Here is a 20,572-nt window from a genome sequence, read left to right as displayed (position 1 = left end):
AGTTCATCTCTGACCTTCTGCCATGGTCCTCAAGCCCAGGGAGCAGTGGCCACTCCCATCCTTACAGAGGATGGACCAAGCCCTGTGTGATGGGGAAGTGACTTGCTCCAGGTCACCTGGTAGAAAGCAGCAGACCTAGACAACAGCATCTGAGTCTTGGCACGTAGTAGGTGCTACTAAAGACCACAGGGAAGTCAAGGCAGGAACACAATGGCCCAGGTCCCCCAAATCCCCTCTAATACGCTGCACCTTATCACTCTGGGCTTTTCCATGTAGGGACAGCTCAAATTCTGGTCTGAAACACTTGTAAAAAGATGAGGCATTTTCTGGAAGGAGCTCACAGTTCTAATGACCCCCAAATCCTGTTGAATGGTGCCATTTATCAGCTGAGGGAGGACCTAGTAAGGTCCCCTGACTTCTTCTCTATCAACACAGCCAGAACAGAAACACTGCCTTACAAACATGAAGGAACCCACAGCATTTATTTTTGCATCTCCTGAAGAGTTTCAAAACCCATAATTAAGGAAACAAGGAATCCCGCCGAGGCGTATTAACCATTCTGTCCTTCCCCTCCTCTGCTCCGACTCCCTCACCTCACAAAGAAGAAGAAGGAAAAAAAAAAAAAGCTGGCTTCACCACGTTTAGATTACCTGACACTCTGACTAAGGCAGACTAAATGGGTCACCCTGTTGGCTCAGAAGCCGCAGCCGCACAGAGCGGCATCCCTCTGAACACCTGATCACCATGGTGAGGCTCTGCTGTCGCTAAGTGGGGACAAAGACAGAGCTCCAGCAGCATTTGACCAAGGTCGCTCTGCAGATCTGGCACTAGTGCCAGACCTGGGGATCCTTGACTCCTGCTCCAGGCTGCCTCCCTCCAGGAAGCCTGCGCCAGCTGCCTGGCAATTATATGTGCTAATGTCACTGACACTCCAGCCGCCAAGGCCACTTTCCCGCATTTGTTAGAACACCAAATGACCCTCAGCTTTCCTGTCTGGTTTATGCTTAGGGAGGGGAGCTGGGCGCTCTCCCAGAACCAGGGGCCTGCCTGCTAACGTCTAGGCTGAGGGACTGGGAAGAGAAACAAGGACACTATTGATACCTCCTCTGGGGAAATCCTCCATTCTAGACCTGCTCTGGGCTTCAGTGACTTGGGGTGGGTGCCATAACCCCAAGAAGCCTTGGCCTTCTTCTCTGTAAAATGGGGTTATGAATCTATTTTGCATAAGTTGTTGCAGATGGTTGTGGACAAGCCTCGAGGTCAGTTTGAATAAGGGACAGAGTGGGTCCTTCGTGTTTTTGCTGGGTGTCTGAACGAACAAAATGTCTTTGTTCCTGTTACCTGCAAAATGGAGCTGGTAATTGTTCACATCATCACATTTAAAGAGATTGGAAGCGCGCGCGCGCGCACACACACACACACACACACACACACACTGATCAGACTGAAAAATAAGTACTCTTTTTCATGAACTGAGTTTGTTTTTCAAGTTAATGTAACTTGTAAGTTTTACACCTACTGTTTAGAAAAGCTAACAAAATACTACACAGTGCTCCTTGGTATCTGTGAGAACACCCTGAGGACAGCAGAATCTGCTGATGCTCAAATCCCTCATATAAAAACGGCAAAGTATGTGCACATAACCTAATGTGCATCTTTCTGTGTACTTTAAATAATCCCTAGATTACTTATAATACCTAGTACAATGTAAATGCTGCGGAAATAGTTGTTGTACTACAGTATCTAGGGGATGACAAATATGTGCCTATTCAGTACCGGAAAAAATTCCAAAGTATTTTTGATGTGCCGTTGGTTGAATCTGCAGACTCAGAAACTGCAGGTTTGGAGGGTCGACGGTCTTTTCAGTTATCTCTTTTTTTTAAGATGACCATCCAAATTTAATGAAATTTTAGCTTGAACAATCAAAGAGTACATTTTCTGTATACAAATTGTCATTCGGGAGACACTCAAGTCAAGGGTGGAGGGATAAATGACTAAAAAAGAGCCCAGGGCCTCCTGTGAAACTGACCCCCTTGGCTCCCTGTGCACTGTGGCTTCTGAGCTCATCACGTTCACACCCCAAATGCCAGGGCTGAGGCCTCAAGCTGGACAGATGAGAGACAGAACCCTTGGTGTGACTGTCAGAGTGACACTCATGTGGTCACTAGACCGTGCTCTGTGCTGAAGGGGGGGTGCAGAGATGGATAGCTCCCCGAGGCTCAGGTTTGGTGTATGGAATTCTGAGGAGGAACAGAGTCATCAAGAAGAGTGCTGCTGGCTGGGGTGGTGGCTCAGCGGCAGAGCACTTGCCTGGTATGTGGGAGGCCCTGGGTTCGATCCTCAGCACCACGTACAAGTAAATAAATAAAACAAAAAAGATCCATTTTTGACAACTTAAAAAATATTAAAAGAAGAAGGAGAAGAAGAGGGCTACCACGGTCCTCCGAGAGGACTATCTAGTTCTAGGGTGGGGAACCAGAAAAGCTATACATCACCCATCCCTTGTACCTACAGGGGATTGATGTCAGGATCCCCTGTAGTCACCCAAATCCCCAGATGCTCAAGTCCCTCCTATAAAATGGTGCAGCATCTGACGTCACCAACATGATCCTCCTGTGCACTTTAAATGATCTCCACGTTACTTATAATACCTCGTGCAATGAAGATGTTATGCAAACAGCAGTTAGACTATAATGGCCAGGCCATAGTGACAAGAAGTCATTGGATCATGTTCAGTACAGACAGAATTCTCTTCTCAAATATTTTTCACCTGCAGCTGGCTGAACCCCTGGATATGGAGGGCCAGTGTGGTTCTACTTTTGGGTGCCTGGTTCGTTATCCCACTCCTGACCCGGTCACTTAATATCTGTGTGATCCTGGGCATTACCTAATGTCTCTGGGCCTTGATTTTCTTCTCTGTAAAATGGGGCAGCATTATTTTTCTGGACAACAATGTTTATTTTGAGGTTCATATTAGAACACATTAAAGGCCTTCCAAAACCATAAAGCAACATTCCCGAGTATGAGCCTCTATTGCTTTTCAGGGTAGTAGAGACTTTTGAGATTCTACTTATTTCCTTTTGGGTGTTGTCTATATGGAGGCTTCACATTCATGACCTCATGTTGTGCTTGCACTAACCTCTGAGGGGGGCTGCTAATAATACCCCCAAGTTACTGACGGGGAAATGAAGGTTCAAAGAGGTTAACTAGCTTGCCCAAGATTGCACAGCTAAATTAACTGTGGTGGTGGCATTTGGATCCAGGCAATGGTACGCTGGAGCCCAGGCTCCTAACCGTAGGCTCTGACTTCTGGGAGCACGACAGACAAAGAACACTTTGTCAGTAAACATTAAGGAAATGTCTTACTTTCCCCACCCTGCAGTGGATCAGGGCTTATTTCAATCAGGAGAGCTGGAGCCCCAAGGGTACCCCAGGTTGGAGCTGGGGACAGTGAGCCACGGGTAGGGTACCACTCTAAGAAACAGAAGACAGGAGAGTCTGGTGGGCAAAGGCTGAACTTTGGCCTAGAATCACTATAATCTCTTCCTGGCCCTTCCACCTACAAGCTACCCCACCAATGGCTTCCTCATCTGCAACATGGGAAGCAACCTCATGAGGCTGCTGCAGGGATTAAAGGAGACAGGCGATGAGTGCAAATGTCTTGTTGCAGCTGATAACTGTCACATAGTACCTGCTTAATAAACGGCTGCTCCCAGCCTTTCCCTGAGAACGACTGTTGTTCTAGGTGCCATGGTGGAAGGCATGGTGACCAGCTAGGAACGGACTAGTCAGAGAAACCTGAAGGCAGAAAAGCTCAGGGGTTAGAATACAGGCCTGGGTCTGGCTATCTGAATTCATATCCTGAGCATTTACCACTCCAGTGACCTTGGGTATAAGACTTAACCTACCTGGGCCTCAGTTTCTTTGTCTTTGAGGAGGGTGTAATAATCAACTATTTGATAGGATTTGGGAGAATATTAGACATTAATCCATATAAAGCACTTAAAACAGGACCCAGCTTATGGTAAACATTCATAGACCCATCAGTGCCTTCTGTGTTCTTGGGCCCTGAGGCCCTCTGGGGCTTGGGTGGCCACCTTTTATCCTGCAAAGCCTCAATTTCCTTGCAGACCCCAGTCAGATCCTGGAAGGGCAGAAATCTCTGTAGCTTGGCCCTTGATCAAGGCAGACAAACCAGAGCGAGGACAGCTTCTCATCAGGTGGGTGGAAGGGAATTTGAAGATTTGAAAACGGTGATAACGATCCCAGGAAACAGTTTCAAGGAACCAGGAAAACACACACACACACAAACCCACGCGTGCACAACCCCACGCAATCGGGTTTCTGTGCTCTTTGTATTTATGACTGAAGTAAGTGGTCGTTTCCCTGGTTTTGCTTTGGATAAAAATGAGCTGCTCAATAAATGGCTTGGGGGGGGGGGAGGCTTCAGCAGCCCGTGAGTAGTCCCCACCGTGCTGGATGAGGACCTGGACACACAGGTGAGAAATGCAGGGGCCCCCTCCGTCCTCGTGCACGTGGGGAAGCCGAGGGCTGCCTCCCCCAGCCACAGAGTGTGTTTGCAAGATTCGGTCAGAAAAGAGTATTTGATTGAGGGAGGGGAGGAAGGCGGGGAGGGGAAGGAAGGCTAGCGCACCCTGGCACCCTGGCATCTCAACGGCCACGCTGCCCATCCCGTTCCTCCCGGGGACTCGGGACCTGCTCATTGTTCAGCCCGCATCTGCCATTTACACCCGCGGAGTCGCAGCCACCGCGACCCACAGCGCCGCGCTGAGCCGGGCGCCCGCAGCCCCGGGGCAGGTGGCCTCGCGGCCGCGCTCCGTGCATCCCCGCCCGCCCGCGCCCCGGCCCTACCTGAGCTGGCGCGGCTCGCAGTCCACGCCGGGCAGCAGCAGCCGGGCCGCCTGGCGGACGTCGTCGCTGTCCATGGAGAAGCTGCGGCGGTGGCCGGCGTGCGCCACGGCCACCCGGATCCACTCCATCAGCGGCGGCAGCACGAGGAAGGGCCTGCAGCGGGCGGAGGGTGGCGGGGACGCGCAGTTAGGGCGGTGGTGGCTGTCGCTCAGCCCCTCCCCTGCCGGGGCCGACCCCTCCTCCCCGTCCCCGCCCCCCCCTCGGCTTCCCTGGAGACCCTGGCTCTGCGCTCCCGCGAGGTGGGAGAGCCTGCGGAGACATCCCGACCCCACGGGGGACTCCGGGGCAGGCTCTCCGGAATCGCTGGGCCTCAGTTTCCTCATCTGTAAAACGGGGACCCTGTGACCACGAAAGCCTACGCGGTAGCTAAGCTGTGAACACTGTCCCTCAGCATCATGTGAACGTCAAGGAGATGAGTCACTTAAAGCACCAAGCACAAGGTCTGGAGCCAGCAGAAGGCCCGGGAACCTGGTGCCAGGGTTCTTGGGACTCCTGACTCGGGGCCCAATTCTAAGGTGTCCTCTAAATGTCCCCTCCCATCCCCAGCTTGCTTCCACCCACCCTCGGGAACTTTCCCAGGCCTCAGATCTGCCCAAGCACCAGCTGCCAAAAGGCGGTGGTACCTGGCAGAGACCCAGAGAGCCCAGCTTTCCCAGGGGACCCCACTGTTGGCGGTGGCCCAGTAACAGCCAGCAAAGCTGTGCTCTTGGTCACACTGCTGAAACTGAGAGCCTCCTATGTCTCCTGCCAATGGGGTGTGAAGGTGGGGTCCTGATTGTCACAGGGGTTGACAGACAATGTCCTGTATCAGCCATAGCTACCTCAGGGCGTGTGTGCATTGTGTGTGTGGAATGTAGATGTCTTCCTCTTCCTTCCTGTGATTGTAAACTCTGTCCTCATGTTAGGCTCACTCTGGGGAGAAGGGTTCTTGAAAAATACCCATACTTTAGCTCTATCCCAGGATTCTGATTTAATCGGTGCAGGGTGGAAAAGGCAGCAGTAGTTTTTAATACCCACCATGTGAATTTAATGTGCATGGAAATTACCTGCAGGGTTTGTTAAAAGATGGATGACCAACCCCGCCCCCCCCAGAGTTTCTGATTTGGTAGATCTGGGACTTGCATTTTTAACCAGTTCCTGATACCGATGCTGCTGGCCTGGGGCCACCTTCAAAGAACGCACACTCTAATGTAATTGTGGGAGGGCCGAGGCACCAGAGAGGTTCTGACATGCAGAGTCCTGGCCCTCGCTCCAGAGATGCTGACTGTAGAGGGGCCAAGAACACACTTTTAAAAAGCAGCCTGTAGGACTCTGATTTAGGTGGATGGCCCAGGGCCAAGCCTTGAGAAATACACTATGCAGATCCCAAAGATGGTCTGCCATTCTGCAGGGCCTGGACTTGAGTGAAGCCAGGGGGCGCTAGGGAGCAAAACTCAAGGAGACCAGGGGATCCATACATGTTTCAGGCACCTCTTTGTCTTTCCCCTGGCCCTGGGGCTGCCACTCAGCTCCGCATGGCTGCCAGGGGAGCACTTAAGGGTTCACAAGGCAGCTGACCCACTGTGACACACAGATGTCATAAAGTTGTTGGTGGCAGATTCCTGGAGTGAACCTATGTAGAGGATACTCATAATTCAGCCTTTTACGTTCCTCCCAGTTAACCCCATTCATGATCTCGTCCAAGTACAGGGCCAGCCCCCGAGCTAGCTGTGAATAGGCCCATTTCATAGATGGAGAAGGGGGTGATTATCGAGGTTCAGAAACATGCATGGATCACAAAGATGTGAGAGCTGGGAGTCAGACCCAAGACGACACAGCCTGTAACTCCTTATGATATCAGTATTCTCTTCTCCAGCTCCCCAGCATGCACCCTGTTACCCAGCATGCACTTGTTACCTCTAGGGGAACCGATCTGCTCATGGAGCCCCAGTGGTGTGCCATGTTCATACCCAGCCATGCATTCTGTTCCCTGTGGGTAAGGCCCGCAGTCCCACTGAGCCTTCAAACTGTAGGTTAAGTCCCACCTCTTCCTAAACATCCGTCCTGATAACTCTGCCCCATGCAGAGGCTGGTCCTGCAGATGCCCTGTTGGCACGTGAACTCCACAAGGGCAGGGACCTGGGACTGCTCAGGTCGCTGTTCTAGCTACAGCTCCAGGACAGTGACTGGCAGGCTGTAGCTACTTAATAAATATTTGTTCATGAAACAGACTGACTTACCAATTTCTTACTGGGTGAAACGAATAAAATCGAGTTTCTGGACCCACGGATCTACGGGGCAGCCGCCCGGGGAATTTCTGCCTGCGTCTGCCTGCTCCTTAGCTGTCTCCCTCATTCTTTCTCCCTCTCCATCACCTAAACTGAATCAGGACTCAATAAACACACAGTGACTTGAAATTGAATTGGATTCTACTGTCTGGGGTGATGTGGAACTTATTTTTGTCACTGGGTCTCCATCGCCATTGGAAACCAGCCCCAAGACCTCAGAGAACGCCTACCTGGGTTGTTTTTCAGAGGTGCACCCCCTCCTTTCCTTTACTCTGTGGCCCCCTGAGCACAGCCCACGACCCCCAGTCCCTGGAGGGCTGTGTCTCTCTCTCACCGAATGGCCCCTGGGCTGCTGCCTTTCATGCCAGAGGCCCAGGGAACACAGTGGTACTGAAGAATCCCAAGAGAAGCAGAGAGAGGCTCTGCGGCTGTCCAAGGCAGGGGCACCTTTACCAAGACAGCTGGCGAGCCCCAGAAGAAGAGAGCCTGAACCCCAGGGGTCCGGCTTCTTCTGGGATTTTCTATGTACCTATTCTCTTCTTTCAACGGCGTCTCCTTTAGTCACTCTGACCTCAATAGTTTATAAGCTCAAGAATTCTTTGCCAGCAACTCATTAAAAAATCTTCTTATCTTGTCTGCTCAGAAGGAGAAAAGCCAGCATTATTTGTGATGTTTTATTTGGAGGAGCTGGAGATGGGAAAGAATTCTAGGGCCTGGAGTCAAGGAGAGGGTGGAGAATGCTCAGGAAAAAGAATATTGCATTCTCTTTGAATATTTTTTTTAGAGAACAACGTTTCACTGGCTCCTGCTTCACTCCAGTGCTGTCTGTATCCACTAAACCCCGGAAGCCGCCTGTGCAGCTCATGGTTTAGTGAAGTTTGCCAAGGCCCCGACTTCACACTCCAAGTTCTGGTTCAGTAGAACCTGGGGCGGGGCCTGGGATTCTAGCCGGGTTTGTTAGCCCCTCCTGGAGTGCACAGAGGAGGGAGTAGTGCACTCGGGCAGAGCCGTGGCCCTCTCAATCTTCTCTGTGGCATGAGGGGAAGGATTGAGAGATGGACTGGAGGATCTGGAAAGGAAGAGGTGACCTAGGTGGGCCCCTGGCAGGGTCAAGGCAGCAGGAGGTGGAGATCATGCCTGGCCACGGCCTTTCTCTGAAAGGGTAAAGAGCGAGCTGGGAGTGAGGGAGATGGCCTGCGACTGGGAAGGGAGTTGGGGGATGCTGGGTGCTAAGGACAGATGGTCTGTTTTGTGGGACAAACCTGGTTTGGGATTCTGCAGAACCAAATTCCAGGCCTGGGTCTGCTGGGAACTCCTGGCTCTGGCCAGTGAGTGTTCTGGCCCTCCGTCTTGTCTGTAAAGTGGGTTTGGGTCAGAGGGTCTAGTGCGGGGGGTGCAAGCCACTTCTGTGAATGGCCGGCTGGTGAGTATGTCAGGCTCCGTGGGCCGCACAGTCCCTGCTACAACTGCTGAGTCCTGCCGTTGTAGTAAGAAAGCAGCCCTAGATGATACTCCAGTGAGCGAACTGGGCTGTGTTCCAATAAAACTTTATTTATAACATCAGACGGTGGGTCACGGTTGGCCAGCTCTGGTCTGCTTGGTTCCCCTGAGGCTGGTATTCTTTGATACGACTGGAATGGCCAGTGGCCTGAGCACTTAGGAAGGGTCTCGTGTGTGGTTGAGGGAAGATGCGGGGATGCTCAGGAAGGTCCCCGTAAAGAGGGCAGAAAGCTTTGGGGGACTTAGGAGGGTCAGGGTGATTTGGGGCATACTGAGCCACAGGCATATCCAGATTTAGATCTTAAAAAGACAGAACTCGAGACCTGGCCAGGAGTGTATGACCAACGAAGCGTCAATTATTAACGTTATTTATTCATTCAACAATCCCTTAAGGACCACCCATGTCCCAGTGGGATTTTAGGGTCAGGGTATGTAGCAGAGACAGGACTCACAGGCCTCTGCTCTAGTACAGCTGACAGTGTGACGGGGTGACAGTATACACACATAAACCAACAGTAATAAAGTGGTCACACCTTGTGGTGCGTGCCAGGGTGCTGAAATAGAGAACAGATAAGGTTGAGGTGGGGGTGCTGGGAAGGCCTCTCTAAGGAGGTGTCAAAACCTCAAAGATGTGAAGGAGTTAGCCACATGTGACTGTGCATGTAGAGGGATGGATAGTCCAGTAGCAGGAACAGACTGTGCAAAGCCCCTGAGGAAGAAAAGAACTTTATGGGCATCAAGGGCTTTTTTACGCATCATCTCCTATTTGCCTCCTCAGACAATCTGGAGAGCTGGAGTGGAGATGGGGAGGCAGGACAGAAGAGAAAGCTGAATTAATGCTGATGGTAAAGGAGACTTGGCCAATGGGATCCAGTAACCTGCAGACGTATCCAGGCATATCCAGGCGGGCCCTAAATGTGAGGGGAACTTATAGGAGGGAGACTGAAGGAGACCGACACAGAAGAATGTGACACCCAGGCGAGATGCACCACTGCCGGCTTTGAAGATGGAGAAGAGGCCACAGGCCAAGCAAGGCAAGGAGCGTGTTCTAGAAGCTGGAAGAGGCAAGGCAGCGGGTTCCTCCCTCAGCGCCTCGGAGGGGAGCAGCCCGCGCACACCTTGACCTCTGCCCCACGAGACTTACTTTGGATTTTTAGACCTCCAGAAGGGGCCAGTGATCACCCTGAGTTGCATTAGGCAGGCCTGTGGTCACTTGTTACAGGGTTGTAAAGCAGGTTTGGGTCAGAGGGTCTGGTTCGGTGGGTGCAAGCCACTTCTGTGAATGGAGCAGGTTCCAGAGCTGAGAGCCAGGCTACCCCGGGGCCCTGCCGTCACCTCCCTCCAGACTGCCTTGCTCCTGAGGTCAGGCTGCTCTTGTGGCTCCGCTGTTTAACAGCAGGGAGGACACCCAGGGACACCAGGGCCCTGGGCACACAGGGGAAGGAGGAGGTAGAGCCGCAGCACAGGGTGGCCCTCTGCAAGCCAAGGAGGCTCCATCCTAGACTTCAGCCTCCAGAGTAGAGAGAAAAGGAGCCCCCAGTGTTCAGGTCTGTGGGACTTTGGGATGAAAGTCCCAGAAAACGAATTCTCAACTGTGGCTTGACATTTTGGGAATAACTTAAGGAAGGGTTCCCAAACCCAAGGAACCATCCCCTGAGGTTTCAGCGTGGGATAGAATGGCTGTGCTTAGAAGCTCAGCCTCCTCAGAGGCCCAGTGGATGTTGGCTTGTCTCATCTGAATTAGGCCTAATAGTGGGCATCAGCCTTCGGAGGCTGTGCTGTAGGGGGTTAGGGAATGGGCTTGGAGATGGCTGGCCCAGAGCTGGACTCCAGCCCCCTCTGTGGGCTGTGTGCTATGGTTTAAATGTCTCTGTTCCTCCAAACTTCATGTTGGAACTCAGTCCCCAGTGCAACATACTAGGAGGTAGGGCCTGGGGAGGTGCTCATCCTTCCTTCCCTTCCACCACGTGAAGACACAAGATGGCGCCTCTTTCTCCTTCCTCTGGAGAAAGAGGCGCCATCTTGGAAGCAGAGAAGGCCTTGGGAGGTGATTCAGTCATGAGGGCTGCACTCTCATGACTGGGATTAGAGGTTGAGGAGAGTGCTCTCATCCTTCCTCCCCTTCCGCTACATGAGAACACAACTTCCTTTCTCTGGAGGAAGAGGCGCCATCTTGGAAGCAGAGAGCGGACTTCCAGTCTCCAGAACCAACAGTCTATAAATCACCCCGCCTGTGGTATTTTGTTACAGTAGCAAAAATGGTCTGAGACACAGACAGTGAGACATGGAGTGAGGTATTTCAATTGCCACGCCTGTTGGGTCATTGGAGAAATGGGGACAGCAACAGTGTCTACTTCAGAGGCTGAAGAGTGGCCCCCAAAGTCGTCCACATCCTTATCCCTGGAACCTGGATTTTATCTGGAAAAAATGGACCTTTGCTCATGAGACTAAGAATCTTGAGATTATTCCAGATTATACGGGTAGACCCCAAGTGCAATCCCAGCGATCCTTCCAAGAGGGAGGCCAGAAGGCCAAAGGAGGAAGGGGGACTTGTGACACCCGAAGCCGGAACCATGAAAGGAAGGGGTGAGGAGTGGACAGGAAGGCAGGTGGCCTCCAGAAACCAGAAAGTGTAAAGGTAAAATTTCTAAGCTGATTCTAAGCTGCAAAAGTCTGAGTTAAAGTGTAAAAGACTAGGGCATTGTAAAGCTTCTAGATTACAAGGCCTGGGCTAAAAGGTAAAAGCCTATTGTTACAATTCCTCTGCTATCCCCGGAACCTGTAAGTTGTTAGGACAATGCGGGAGCTGCTCAGTAAATATCTCCATTGATTCCCTGGTTGTTTAATAGCTAAGGGCTCCAGGTAGCATGGCACGTAAGCATATAGGCCCCAGAACCAATCAGTTTGAATGTGTACCCCGTTTAGAAGTGACCAATCACCCCTGCCCAGACTGTTCCCGCCAATGAATGGACTAATCATGTATCAGAATTGTTGTTCAATTTCCCCGCGCCTCATGATGATTTGTTCTGATGTATGCAAAGCCCCCCGCCCTCTCCAAAAAGTGTACTTAAGCTCTACTTGACCTCTGCTCTGGGCTCTGGGCTGCTCTCCCTTCTTGAGTGAGCACAGAGTCCCAGCGTGCTGGAACGGGTCCCTAATAAAAATCCCCCTTGCCATTGCATGGAGTTAGTCTCGTGTGGTCTCTCCTTCTCCGACGCTTCGCCGGACCCTTACAAAAGGGGAAGGAACAGTCTCCCAGCTCCTCCAGGAGGCACCGGCCCTGCTGACACCTTGACTTTAGTCCAGCGAGCCTGACCTCGGGCTTCTGACCCCCAGGACTGCAAGAGAGTAGTTCTGCGTGGTTTTACGCCTCCACGTTTGTGGTAAGGTCTTTATCACAGACACAGGGAGCAAACAGAGTGTTATTGTAAGAACTGGACGGGATGATGTATGTAGCCTGGCTCCTGGAACTCAGAAGTTGCTCAGTAAATTCTTCTTTTTTTTGGTACTAGGGATTGAACCCAGCGGTGCTTACCCGCTGAGCCACATCCCCAGCCCTTTCTAGTTTTCATTTTGAGACAGGGTCTTGCTAAGTTGCTCAGGGCCTCACTAAGTTGCCGAGGCTGGCTTTGAACCTGCGATCCTCCTGCCTCGGCCTCCTGAGCCGCTGGGATCACAGGCGTACACCCCTGCGCTTGGCCTCAGTACCATCTTATCCCCAACGCTGTTTCCAGCACCACCATCTCTGCTGGACGCAGGAAAAGGCCTTGCTCCGTGTAGGGGGAGACAGGGGCCTGTTCCTTCTGTCTCTTTTCAACCTGAAGCAAACATCCGCGGTTGCCATGGACTTTCCGCTATCAACGAGGTGGCCCTGACTTCTCCTCCTTGGTATTTGCTGAGTCTTTCTTAGGCTGGAGAGGAGTTTAGATGTTTGACTGTGGTTTAGGAAGCTCCTCATTCAGAGATCATGGAGCAAAGCAAAAGCAGCTGAGAGCAGACAATGCCCGCGCGGGTTTCTATAGCGATCCACTTGTTCCTCACTGCGTGTGTGACACTGAGCCAGGAGGAGGGCAGAGGTAAGAGGTGGCCGGGCTGGTTGCTATAGTGACAGCCCTACTGTGCTCAGTGTGGTCAGGCTGCCCCCTTCCCCGGCCCCCTCCAGGGTTCCTGCAGGAGAGGAAGAAGGAGCCCAAGGGCGGGCCCCAGTTTAGTGAGCAGAGCTTCTGTGAATGTACAGACGACTCTGGGAATTTGTTTTAAAAAATACAGATTCTAATTCAGAGAGTCTAAGGCGGGGCCTGAGAATCTCCATTTCTTTCTGTTTTTGGTGCCAGGGATTGAACTCAGGGGTACCCCACCACGGAGCCACATCCCCAGTCCTATTCTGTATTAATTTAGAGACAGCGTCTCACTGAGTTGCATATCATCTCGTCATTGCTGAGGCTGAATCCACGATCCTCCTGACTCAGCCTCCCGAGCCTCTGGGAGTCAGCTCACAGTGCCTGGCCAAGAATCTGCATGTCTAATGAGCCCCAGGAGATGACGAGGCTGCTGGTCCCACGGCCCTAAGGAGCACCGTGACTTAAGCCCGAAACCAGAGAAGGTGGGTTTTATTATCTCGTTTAAAGGAGGATGTGGGACCAGACCTGACGGAGCGTCAAAAGGGGTCAGAGGCCAGCAGACAGTCAATGGGAGATGGAAGAAGGATCTGGGCTGGTGCCACCGGCCACCTGAGCCTCGCTCACAATCTGCCAAGCCGCAGCGGGGGAAGCTGTGTCTGGTGGCTCCTGCTTTCATCCTGCAGGTGGGCTCTGTCTCTGTCAGTATCTCCCAGCCATCCTGCGAGGAGCCCTTTCTGGACTAAGCACATGTCTCGTAGCCTGAAGAGTCTTTTGAATCCCTGACAATGTTTAGTATCATCCTGAAAACAAAAGCCCTTGAAAAAATACAGCTGTGAGTCCTAATGACATGTGTTGACTTGCCGATACCCCGATACCCAGAGAGGGGGTCCCACGTTGGTCTGGGTGTTGTTGTGGAGGTATTATTTTATTTTTTTAGATATCTACTGATATTTCAATCAGTAGATCCCGAGTAAAGGAGATTGTCCTCCAAAACGTGGGTGGGCTGGGCACAAAGGCGCATGCCTGTAATTCTAGCTGCTCAGGAGACTGAGGCTGGAGGATCTCAAGTTCAAGGGCAGCCTGGGCAACTTAGCGAGATCCTGTCTCAAAATAAAAAGGGCTGGGGATGTGGCTCAGTGGTGGAGCACCCCTGAGTTCAATCTGAGGAGGAGGAGGAGGAGGAGGAAGAGGAGGAAGAGGAGGAGGAAGAGGAGGAAGAGGAGGAGGAGGAGGAAGAGGAGGAAGAGGAGGAGGAGGAGGGGGGGGGCTGGGTGGTGGCTCAGCGGTAGAGCGCTCGCCTGGCACACGGGAGGCGCTGGGTTCAAACCTCAGCACCACATAAAAATGAAATAAAGCTATCATGTCCACTACAACTAAAAAATAGATATTAAAAAGCAGCAGCAGCAGCGGACCTTCTGCCTCCGAGGCCTCCCAGCCTGGGACTGGCCCGTCTCGCTACCATCCCGTGAGCTGACAGGGTCTGTGCATGTTGACAGATGCACTGATCACCTGTTGATCTCTACCCACCTCTTGATTTATGGAATGATCAGTTGATCCATCTCTCTCTATCGACCTGTCAACCTCTCTCTCCATCCATCCATCTGTCCGTCCAGCTTTACCTACCCACCTACCTGGGCATCTTACCTAGCCACACCCCCACGCCCTGCAGGTTGTTTTCTGGGAACCCCATCTAGCGCACACCTTCGTGAGTCGGACCGTGTGCAGGATGCCCCCCGCCCTCTGGCCACAGACTCCATCCCCTTCACCCTCAGGCAGAGTCAGCTGAGGCGGGAGGAGGCCTGGGGGCGGTCACTCGGAGGACCACGTCCGCTGTCCTGAATGACCAGACACTCTGCCGAGGACAGTGGAACAAAGGCTCCCTGGGGAGAGGCCACGCTTGCAGGGAGAAGTAAGCATTCTGTGTCAGGAGGTCAAGGTGGTACTCAGCCCCCTGGATGGTGATTCCGTAAACAGCCTGAAACAGGGCAAGCGCTGGGGCACCGGGTGAAGAGGTGATCTCTGCTGACTTGCCTCTGGCCTTCCGTTACACCTTCTGAGGACGGAGCATCAAGGGCTGAAGTGCCAAAGCACAAGCACGTGGGACAGAGCAGAAAGGATACAGAACAGCGACAGCCTCCACCTTGTCCAAAACAGCTGCGCATTCCCGGCCCTCGCCGTCTCATCCCAGAGAAGGAACCCATGTCTCCTCCCCACTCCTGCTGCCCTGGGGATGGGGCTCCGTCACTCAGCTCCCTGTGTCCTCCAGTCTCACCCTCCTCCTCTCTGTGTCTCTCCCATCGGCTTCTAAACCCTCAGCAAGCTCCCGTCTTTCACAACTGAAACAGGACGAGAGCAAAGCTGTGAGAATTCTGTCCACCAGGAGCAGCGGATGCGCCATCCAGTTCTCTGACTTTGGGGACCTCAAAATCCATTATGTAGGTGCTTAGCACTTAGTAGATGCTCAGCGAAGTGTCACTGAGGGCTTGTCACATGTGAGACATGGTTCCAAGTGCTTTCCTTGGCTCACTTGATCATGCCAAGAACTCTAAAGTTCTACAGATAATGAAAGGAGGCACAGAGGGGTTATGTAACTTGTCTAAGGGCACACAGCTATAAGCAGCAGTGTGGAATACAGACACAGGGGGTCGGACTCAGAGGCAGGGCTGTGAGCCACGTCCGGTACCATTCATAGTGGAGGCTGCAGCATGTGGAAAGGCCAGAGGCAGCCTGGGGGCGTGGTGCCTGGGAGGAATTCAGCTGGGTGCATCTGGGCCTGAGAGGGGGAGAGAGAGATGGGGGGAGATGCACAGGTAGAAGGTGATGGTGGAGAGAGGCGGGGAAGGAGTATAGGCAGAGCCCTGTAGCTTCTGGAATAAAGCTCCGTTCCCAGTACTTGATTCTCAGTTATGATTGTAGTTGAGAAACACAGAGGGGGAAAAAAAACCCTCAGAAAAATATTTGAAAAGAAACACAAGAATGAACTGACAAAAATATGCAGAACCATGAGTTAGCCATGACCCTTTCCTTGAAAATTTAATGAAGAAATCTTCACACTGCCACAGAGACAGCTAGTGACCCTCTACATGGGTTCTCCTTTTCTTCCTTAGTAATCCCAAAGTTTTAATTGGCTCATGTGTACCTAGCATAAAGATTATGGTTTTCATCTGCCTTGCAACTAGGAGACTGGTTCTTATGATGAAGGAGAAGCAGAAGTTTCATATGAGACTTTCATGAAAGGCCCTAAAGGGAAGAGGTTCAAATTTCTCTGCTTTCCTTCATTCTATGGGCAAGAAAGTGGGCCTGATGGCTGGCACACTAGCAACCTGTCTGGACCATGAGGTGGAAGCCACATGTTGATGGAGACAGAGCCACAGGAGAAGAGCACTTGGGTTTCTGACAGCTGCAAAAGTGACGGTACTTTCCCTAGATTCTTACTTTCAGACTTTGTTTGTATGAGACATAAACTTTCTTGGTTAAACACCTGCTATCTGAGCTGTCACTCCTAGCTGGATCTAATTCTAAGTGACACATATCTCAGTCCCAGACCCTGTAGGTGAAGCCTGTATTTATCCCATATTCTGCCAGCATGGTTTGACTTTCTTTTTCTTTTAGTCCTTATCTTCTGAGGACTGGGAACTTGTAAACTTGAGGCTCTATATTTAGTCTCAGAAAGGACATTTGTTAGAATACGTGTTACAACGCATTCTGCCTGTTCCTGTAAAGGTGTAAACTAAATCACAGGAAGCTGAATTTGTTCATTAACCTTGTGGAAACTCACTGACAAAGCCTTTGAGCGCATCCTAATGAACCTGACCAAGAAAAATAACAAGAGAAATGCCCCGGAATCTAAACGCGCCTCCAAGTCTTCAGTCAAAAAAAGAAAAAATCCAAAATTTAAAATCAACTGATCAGTTTGGAAAGGCCAAGCAGGGATCTCCTCCGCACAGCGGAACAGAGGGGATCTAAAGGAGAGGCGGAGGTGGCCTGGAGCTTGTCCCTGGGCTGGGACTTTGAAAACCATGGTATTGTCCCCGCTGGCTGTGGACCTGGGTGTCCTCTCACCTCCGGGGGCCCCGTCCTCACAGGCAGACTTAACACAGGAGACAGCCTCTCTTCTCCTGAAAACCACAGTCGGAGGTTTTGAAAGAAATAACAAGAATATGGACGGAGGAGTCAGGGGAAAGACCATGTGCCACTTCCCGTGCAGGCTCTGCCTGGGGACCCTCTGCTCTGATGGGATGCCCTCCTCGGGGCTCACCCACGACCCCTGGGACTCCCTGGGACACCTGGAAGGTGGCTCGTGTGACCAGGGAACTAGCATTTTAATCGATGCCATTTTAAGTAGCCACGTGTGGTTCGTGGCTCTCCTGCTGGGTCCTGGAGCTGTGGGTGGCTTTGGGGTCAGGAGCGTTTCAGACGAGGGTCCTGTGGTGTGGGGAGTGGGCAGGGGGCTGCGGTCGATGGTAGACAATTCACATTTGACCTTCCTCCGGGGACCCTGACCTACGTCCTCACCGTTGGCGTCATTATCGTGAGTTTTTAGCGCCTGCCATTTCCTGAGTGCTTCTGGGGTCGCAGACTTTCTACCCAAAGCTGGCCCATGGACAGGCGCCCCGGGCCCGGGACGCTTCTGCGGGGAACCCCTGGAGGGAGGGCAGAGCCACCAAACCCCAAACTCCACTAGAAAAGGAGAAGGTCATGGTTCCTGTACCCCGAGGGGACACTCCTGGACAATAAATGCTGTCACAGACTCACATGTTGACTTCCAGAGACCCTGAGTATGGTTCATTTATCCCTAGTCTCACCCCTAGATTTGGTTACAGAAATTTTAAAGCTTTCCGGCAGTTCCAGAAAGATCTTAAGCATATCCGCCCTGAACTAAAATTGCTAAAGCTGGAAAGAATCTTTGGTGAAGCGTTTGTTTTCTAAACATGTTGGTGCGTGCCTGTGTGTGTGTGTATGTGTTTAAATTAGATGATGAGTGTTATACGACCCTTATTTCCATTTTTACCTTGGTAGCCAGGAAACTCAAAGCTAAACTTTGTGCTCAGTTCCAGTAACAAATCCCAGGAGAGATGTTCTGGTAAAACGGTCTTCCTTGGTCTTCATGAAAAGTTTTTGTATTGTTATCTTGGTTCTGTGGCTCTCTTACATCTAACTCATATTGTGAGTTTAGTTCAAGTCCCTTCAGAGTGAGACCGGCTATAAATGCACCAAAGCCCCCGGAACGAATTGAGATGAGAAGAATCAAAAAGAGAATGTCACTATGTAGAATGAGGGGGCTCCTCTGAGGGGGCGGGGGATGGAGATGGGACAGAATTTACCAGTAAAAAGAAAAAAATAATAAAGGGAACACAGAAGAAGACAGGAAAGAGAAGACCCGCTCCCCCGGGGCCTAAATCAGAGAAGAGAGAAGGGACAGAGGCAGCTCCAGGTCCACGCAAGACAGCCACGTGGCCTCCCGCAGGCTCACGGGGTCCACTTGTGTGAGAAGAGGACACACTGAGGGCTCCCTCTCAGGCTTCGTGTTGGCCGTTCCACACTGGGCTGAGGCTGGACGGCGCCATGATGGGGACCAGGAGGGGACCTTGCCATCTTCGTAAAGGGATGGTGAGAAGGGCGCTTCCTGATGCCAGGCCTCCGGGGCCAGTCCCCCCTCCCCCACCTCCACCAGCAAATTCTTCAGGTGAGGTGGGGGCGGGAGTGAGGCTCATCCCTATTCTCCATCTCTCAGGGAAGGGGCTGTGTTCTGGGGACGGTCCTGGGTCGGGACAGAGGAACTTCCACCCAAGGAAGGTCATGGCGGGTAGAGGCCAGGCCAGCCCGGAGCCTCCCGCCATCAGGATAGGGGGTGCAGGTGGAGACTTGCTGAGGTGCAGGAGCTGGTCCTATGGGAGCCAGGGAGGGGGTAAGGCACAGCCGTCACCTGAGTCACCTGCCCTTGGACACCTCCCTCCCCTGAGCAATGAGGGTCAGGGGGTAAGTAAGGGACCAGGGTGGAAGTGCCACTTCCTGGAAGCTTTACAACTAGGCACCTTCATCTACATCTGCCATTGAACATGTAGCCAAAATTGATATAAACGTAGGCATTAGATTAAGAGAAACAACACTGGATCCAGAAAAAAGTAGGGGAAAGGCACGGAGTCAGGTCCTGCCCACTCCCTCCTCCTGCAGCCGCCACGGTGCAGTACCACCATCTGCCTACAGGGGGCGCTGCCGCACACGTGCGCCTGCACAGCTGGCTCCTGCAGACTTTCACGCCTGTGCTCATCCTGCTCCCAGTTCTCCAGCCTCTGGGCCTTGCTGTAAATTCTCCTCTGCTCATCCCTGGGAATGTGTCCAAGCTGAAGCTTCGTTCTGCTCGGTCTGACTGTACACACCCATTGCCTCCCTTCCACCTTCCCAGGTCCATCCCCTGCCTGAGTCCTTCTGGCACACAGACCTCTTCTTCTCCCAGGCAAGGGCTCCACCGGGAGGCTCCTGCAGTGGGCTCACCCCAGCGCCCCAAACAGGATGGGCCTGTGCACTGCCCTGAACAAAACGTCCCTTTCCTTTGTTGTAGCAGCCAGGCTATAAGCCAACGCCTAATATGCAAAATTACAAGAACTGGGTGTTGGCTCCACTGTCCAAAGCCCTTGAAGGGGGATCTCAGGAATGCAGACACCATGCTTATTCATCTTGGCACCTTCTGCTTTAATGCCCAGGACAGGGGGATTTTGTCGGAGTAGGTGCTAACTAAATGTTGAGTCCCCCAAGAACGCAGGCTCTGGAGCCAGACAGCTTTGGTTTTTAATTCTGACGCTGCAAAGCACCTGGGTGAATGGCTACACATTAGCAAGTCACACAGCTAATAAGCACCAGGTTCCACTCTGGAAACGTGGTACCATGTGCCCTGCAGGTTTGCCTGGCACACAGAAGGTGCTCAGAAAGTGTCTGAGCAGCCAGGAACCACCTCTGAATTAGGAACGGACTAGTTCTGCAAGCCCAGCCATGGTGAGCAGCTCCAGGGAGCCGGTCTTTGCTCTCCAGGTAAGACAGACTTGGAGGAGGCTTGGCACTCGGAAGGTGGGAGGGGCCTTGGCTGGACAAGCCCTGGGGAGGACGTTGGGGGTGGGGCAGAGATTCAAATGTACAATGGACCCGTGACTTTCAGACTTCCCCTCCACCCTAAGAGTCTCGTACTTCTGTACCTCCATTCCACGCCTATTTAGCACCAACAAGCTCAGCCACACCAAATGATCAGTCATTTCTGGAACATCTTGTGTTCATCCATCTCTCTCTCTTTTCCTGTTGTTCTTTCTCTTTCCACCCTCTCTAGCCGTCTTTCAAGATATTGATCAAATATCACCCCCCCACAATGCAGTTAGTCACCCCCCACCTCCACGGCACCCTGCACACAATCTGTGCATGACACTATTTAGATCGTGCGACTGCTGTCATTTGTGTCGTTATGGGCTATTTGTATTTATACCCTTCCAACTTGCACAGAGTGACCCTTGTCGCTATTCAAGATGACATGTCATATCAACTCTCGGGTCTGTTATTTCTCCTCACACATGGAGCCCTGGCTCCACGAGGGCAGAGCTCACCCTGCCTCCTGCTGGAGCTCAGAGGTCCTCAGCCAGCTTTCTTTGGGTGAATGAACGAATGTTTGCTAGATGAATTGATGAATGTGTAATTGAAATCTGTAAATTTGCTTAGCTTAAATTCTGGTGGTTCCCCTACTTTACTCTGGGGCATAACACACTGAAA

General features: G+C 52.1%; 3 protein-coding genes across 5 annotated transcripts in view; 2 read left to right on the top strand and 1 right to left on the bottom strand.

Moving 5' to 3' along the window:
* The window catches only part of MTERF2 (mitochondrial transcription termination factor 2), a 666,987-nt gene that overhangs the window by 147,503 nt on the left and 498,912 nt on the right, over nt 1-20,572 (top strand). The gene's annotated exons all lie outside the window — the stretch shown is intronic.
* Nucleotides 1-20,572, bottom strand: part of ABTB3 (ankyrin repeat and BTB domain containing 3) — a 263,740-nt gene that overhangs the window by 56,901 nt on the left and 186,267 nt on the right. For all 3 annotated transcript variants that reach the window (XM_081310319.1, XM_081310320.1, XM_081310318.1), the window contains exon 4: nt 4,873-5,025. In XM_081310319.1, the coding sequence (XP_081166445.1) occupies nt 4,873-5,025 (153 nt within the window). The remainder of the gene's footprint in view (nt 1-4,872; nt 5,026-20,572) is intronic.
* The window catches only part of LOC308657965 (uncharacterized protein), an 87,899-nt gene that overhangs the window by 52,507 nt on the left and 14,820 nt on the right, over nt 1-20,572 (top strand). The gene's annotated exons all lie outside the window — the stretch shown is intronic.

Source organism: Spermophilus citellus, assembly GCF_964194105.1.
Source record: "Spermophilus citellus genome assembly, chromosome: 10".
Taxonomy (NCBI): domain Eukaryota; kingdom Metazoa; phylum Chordata; class Mammalia; order Rodentia; family Sciuridae; genus Spermophilus; species Spermophilus citellus.
This window is presented reverse-complemented; position numbering and strand designations above follow the sequence as displayed.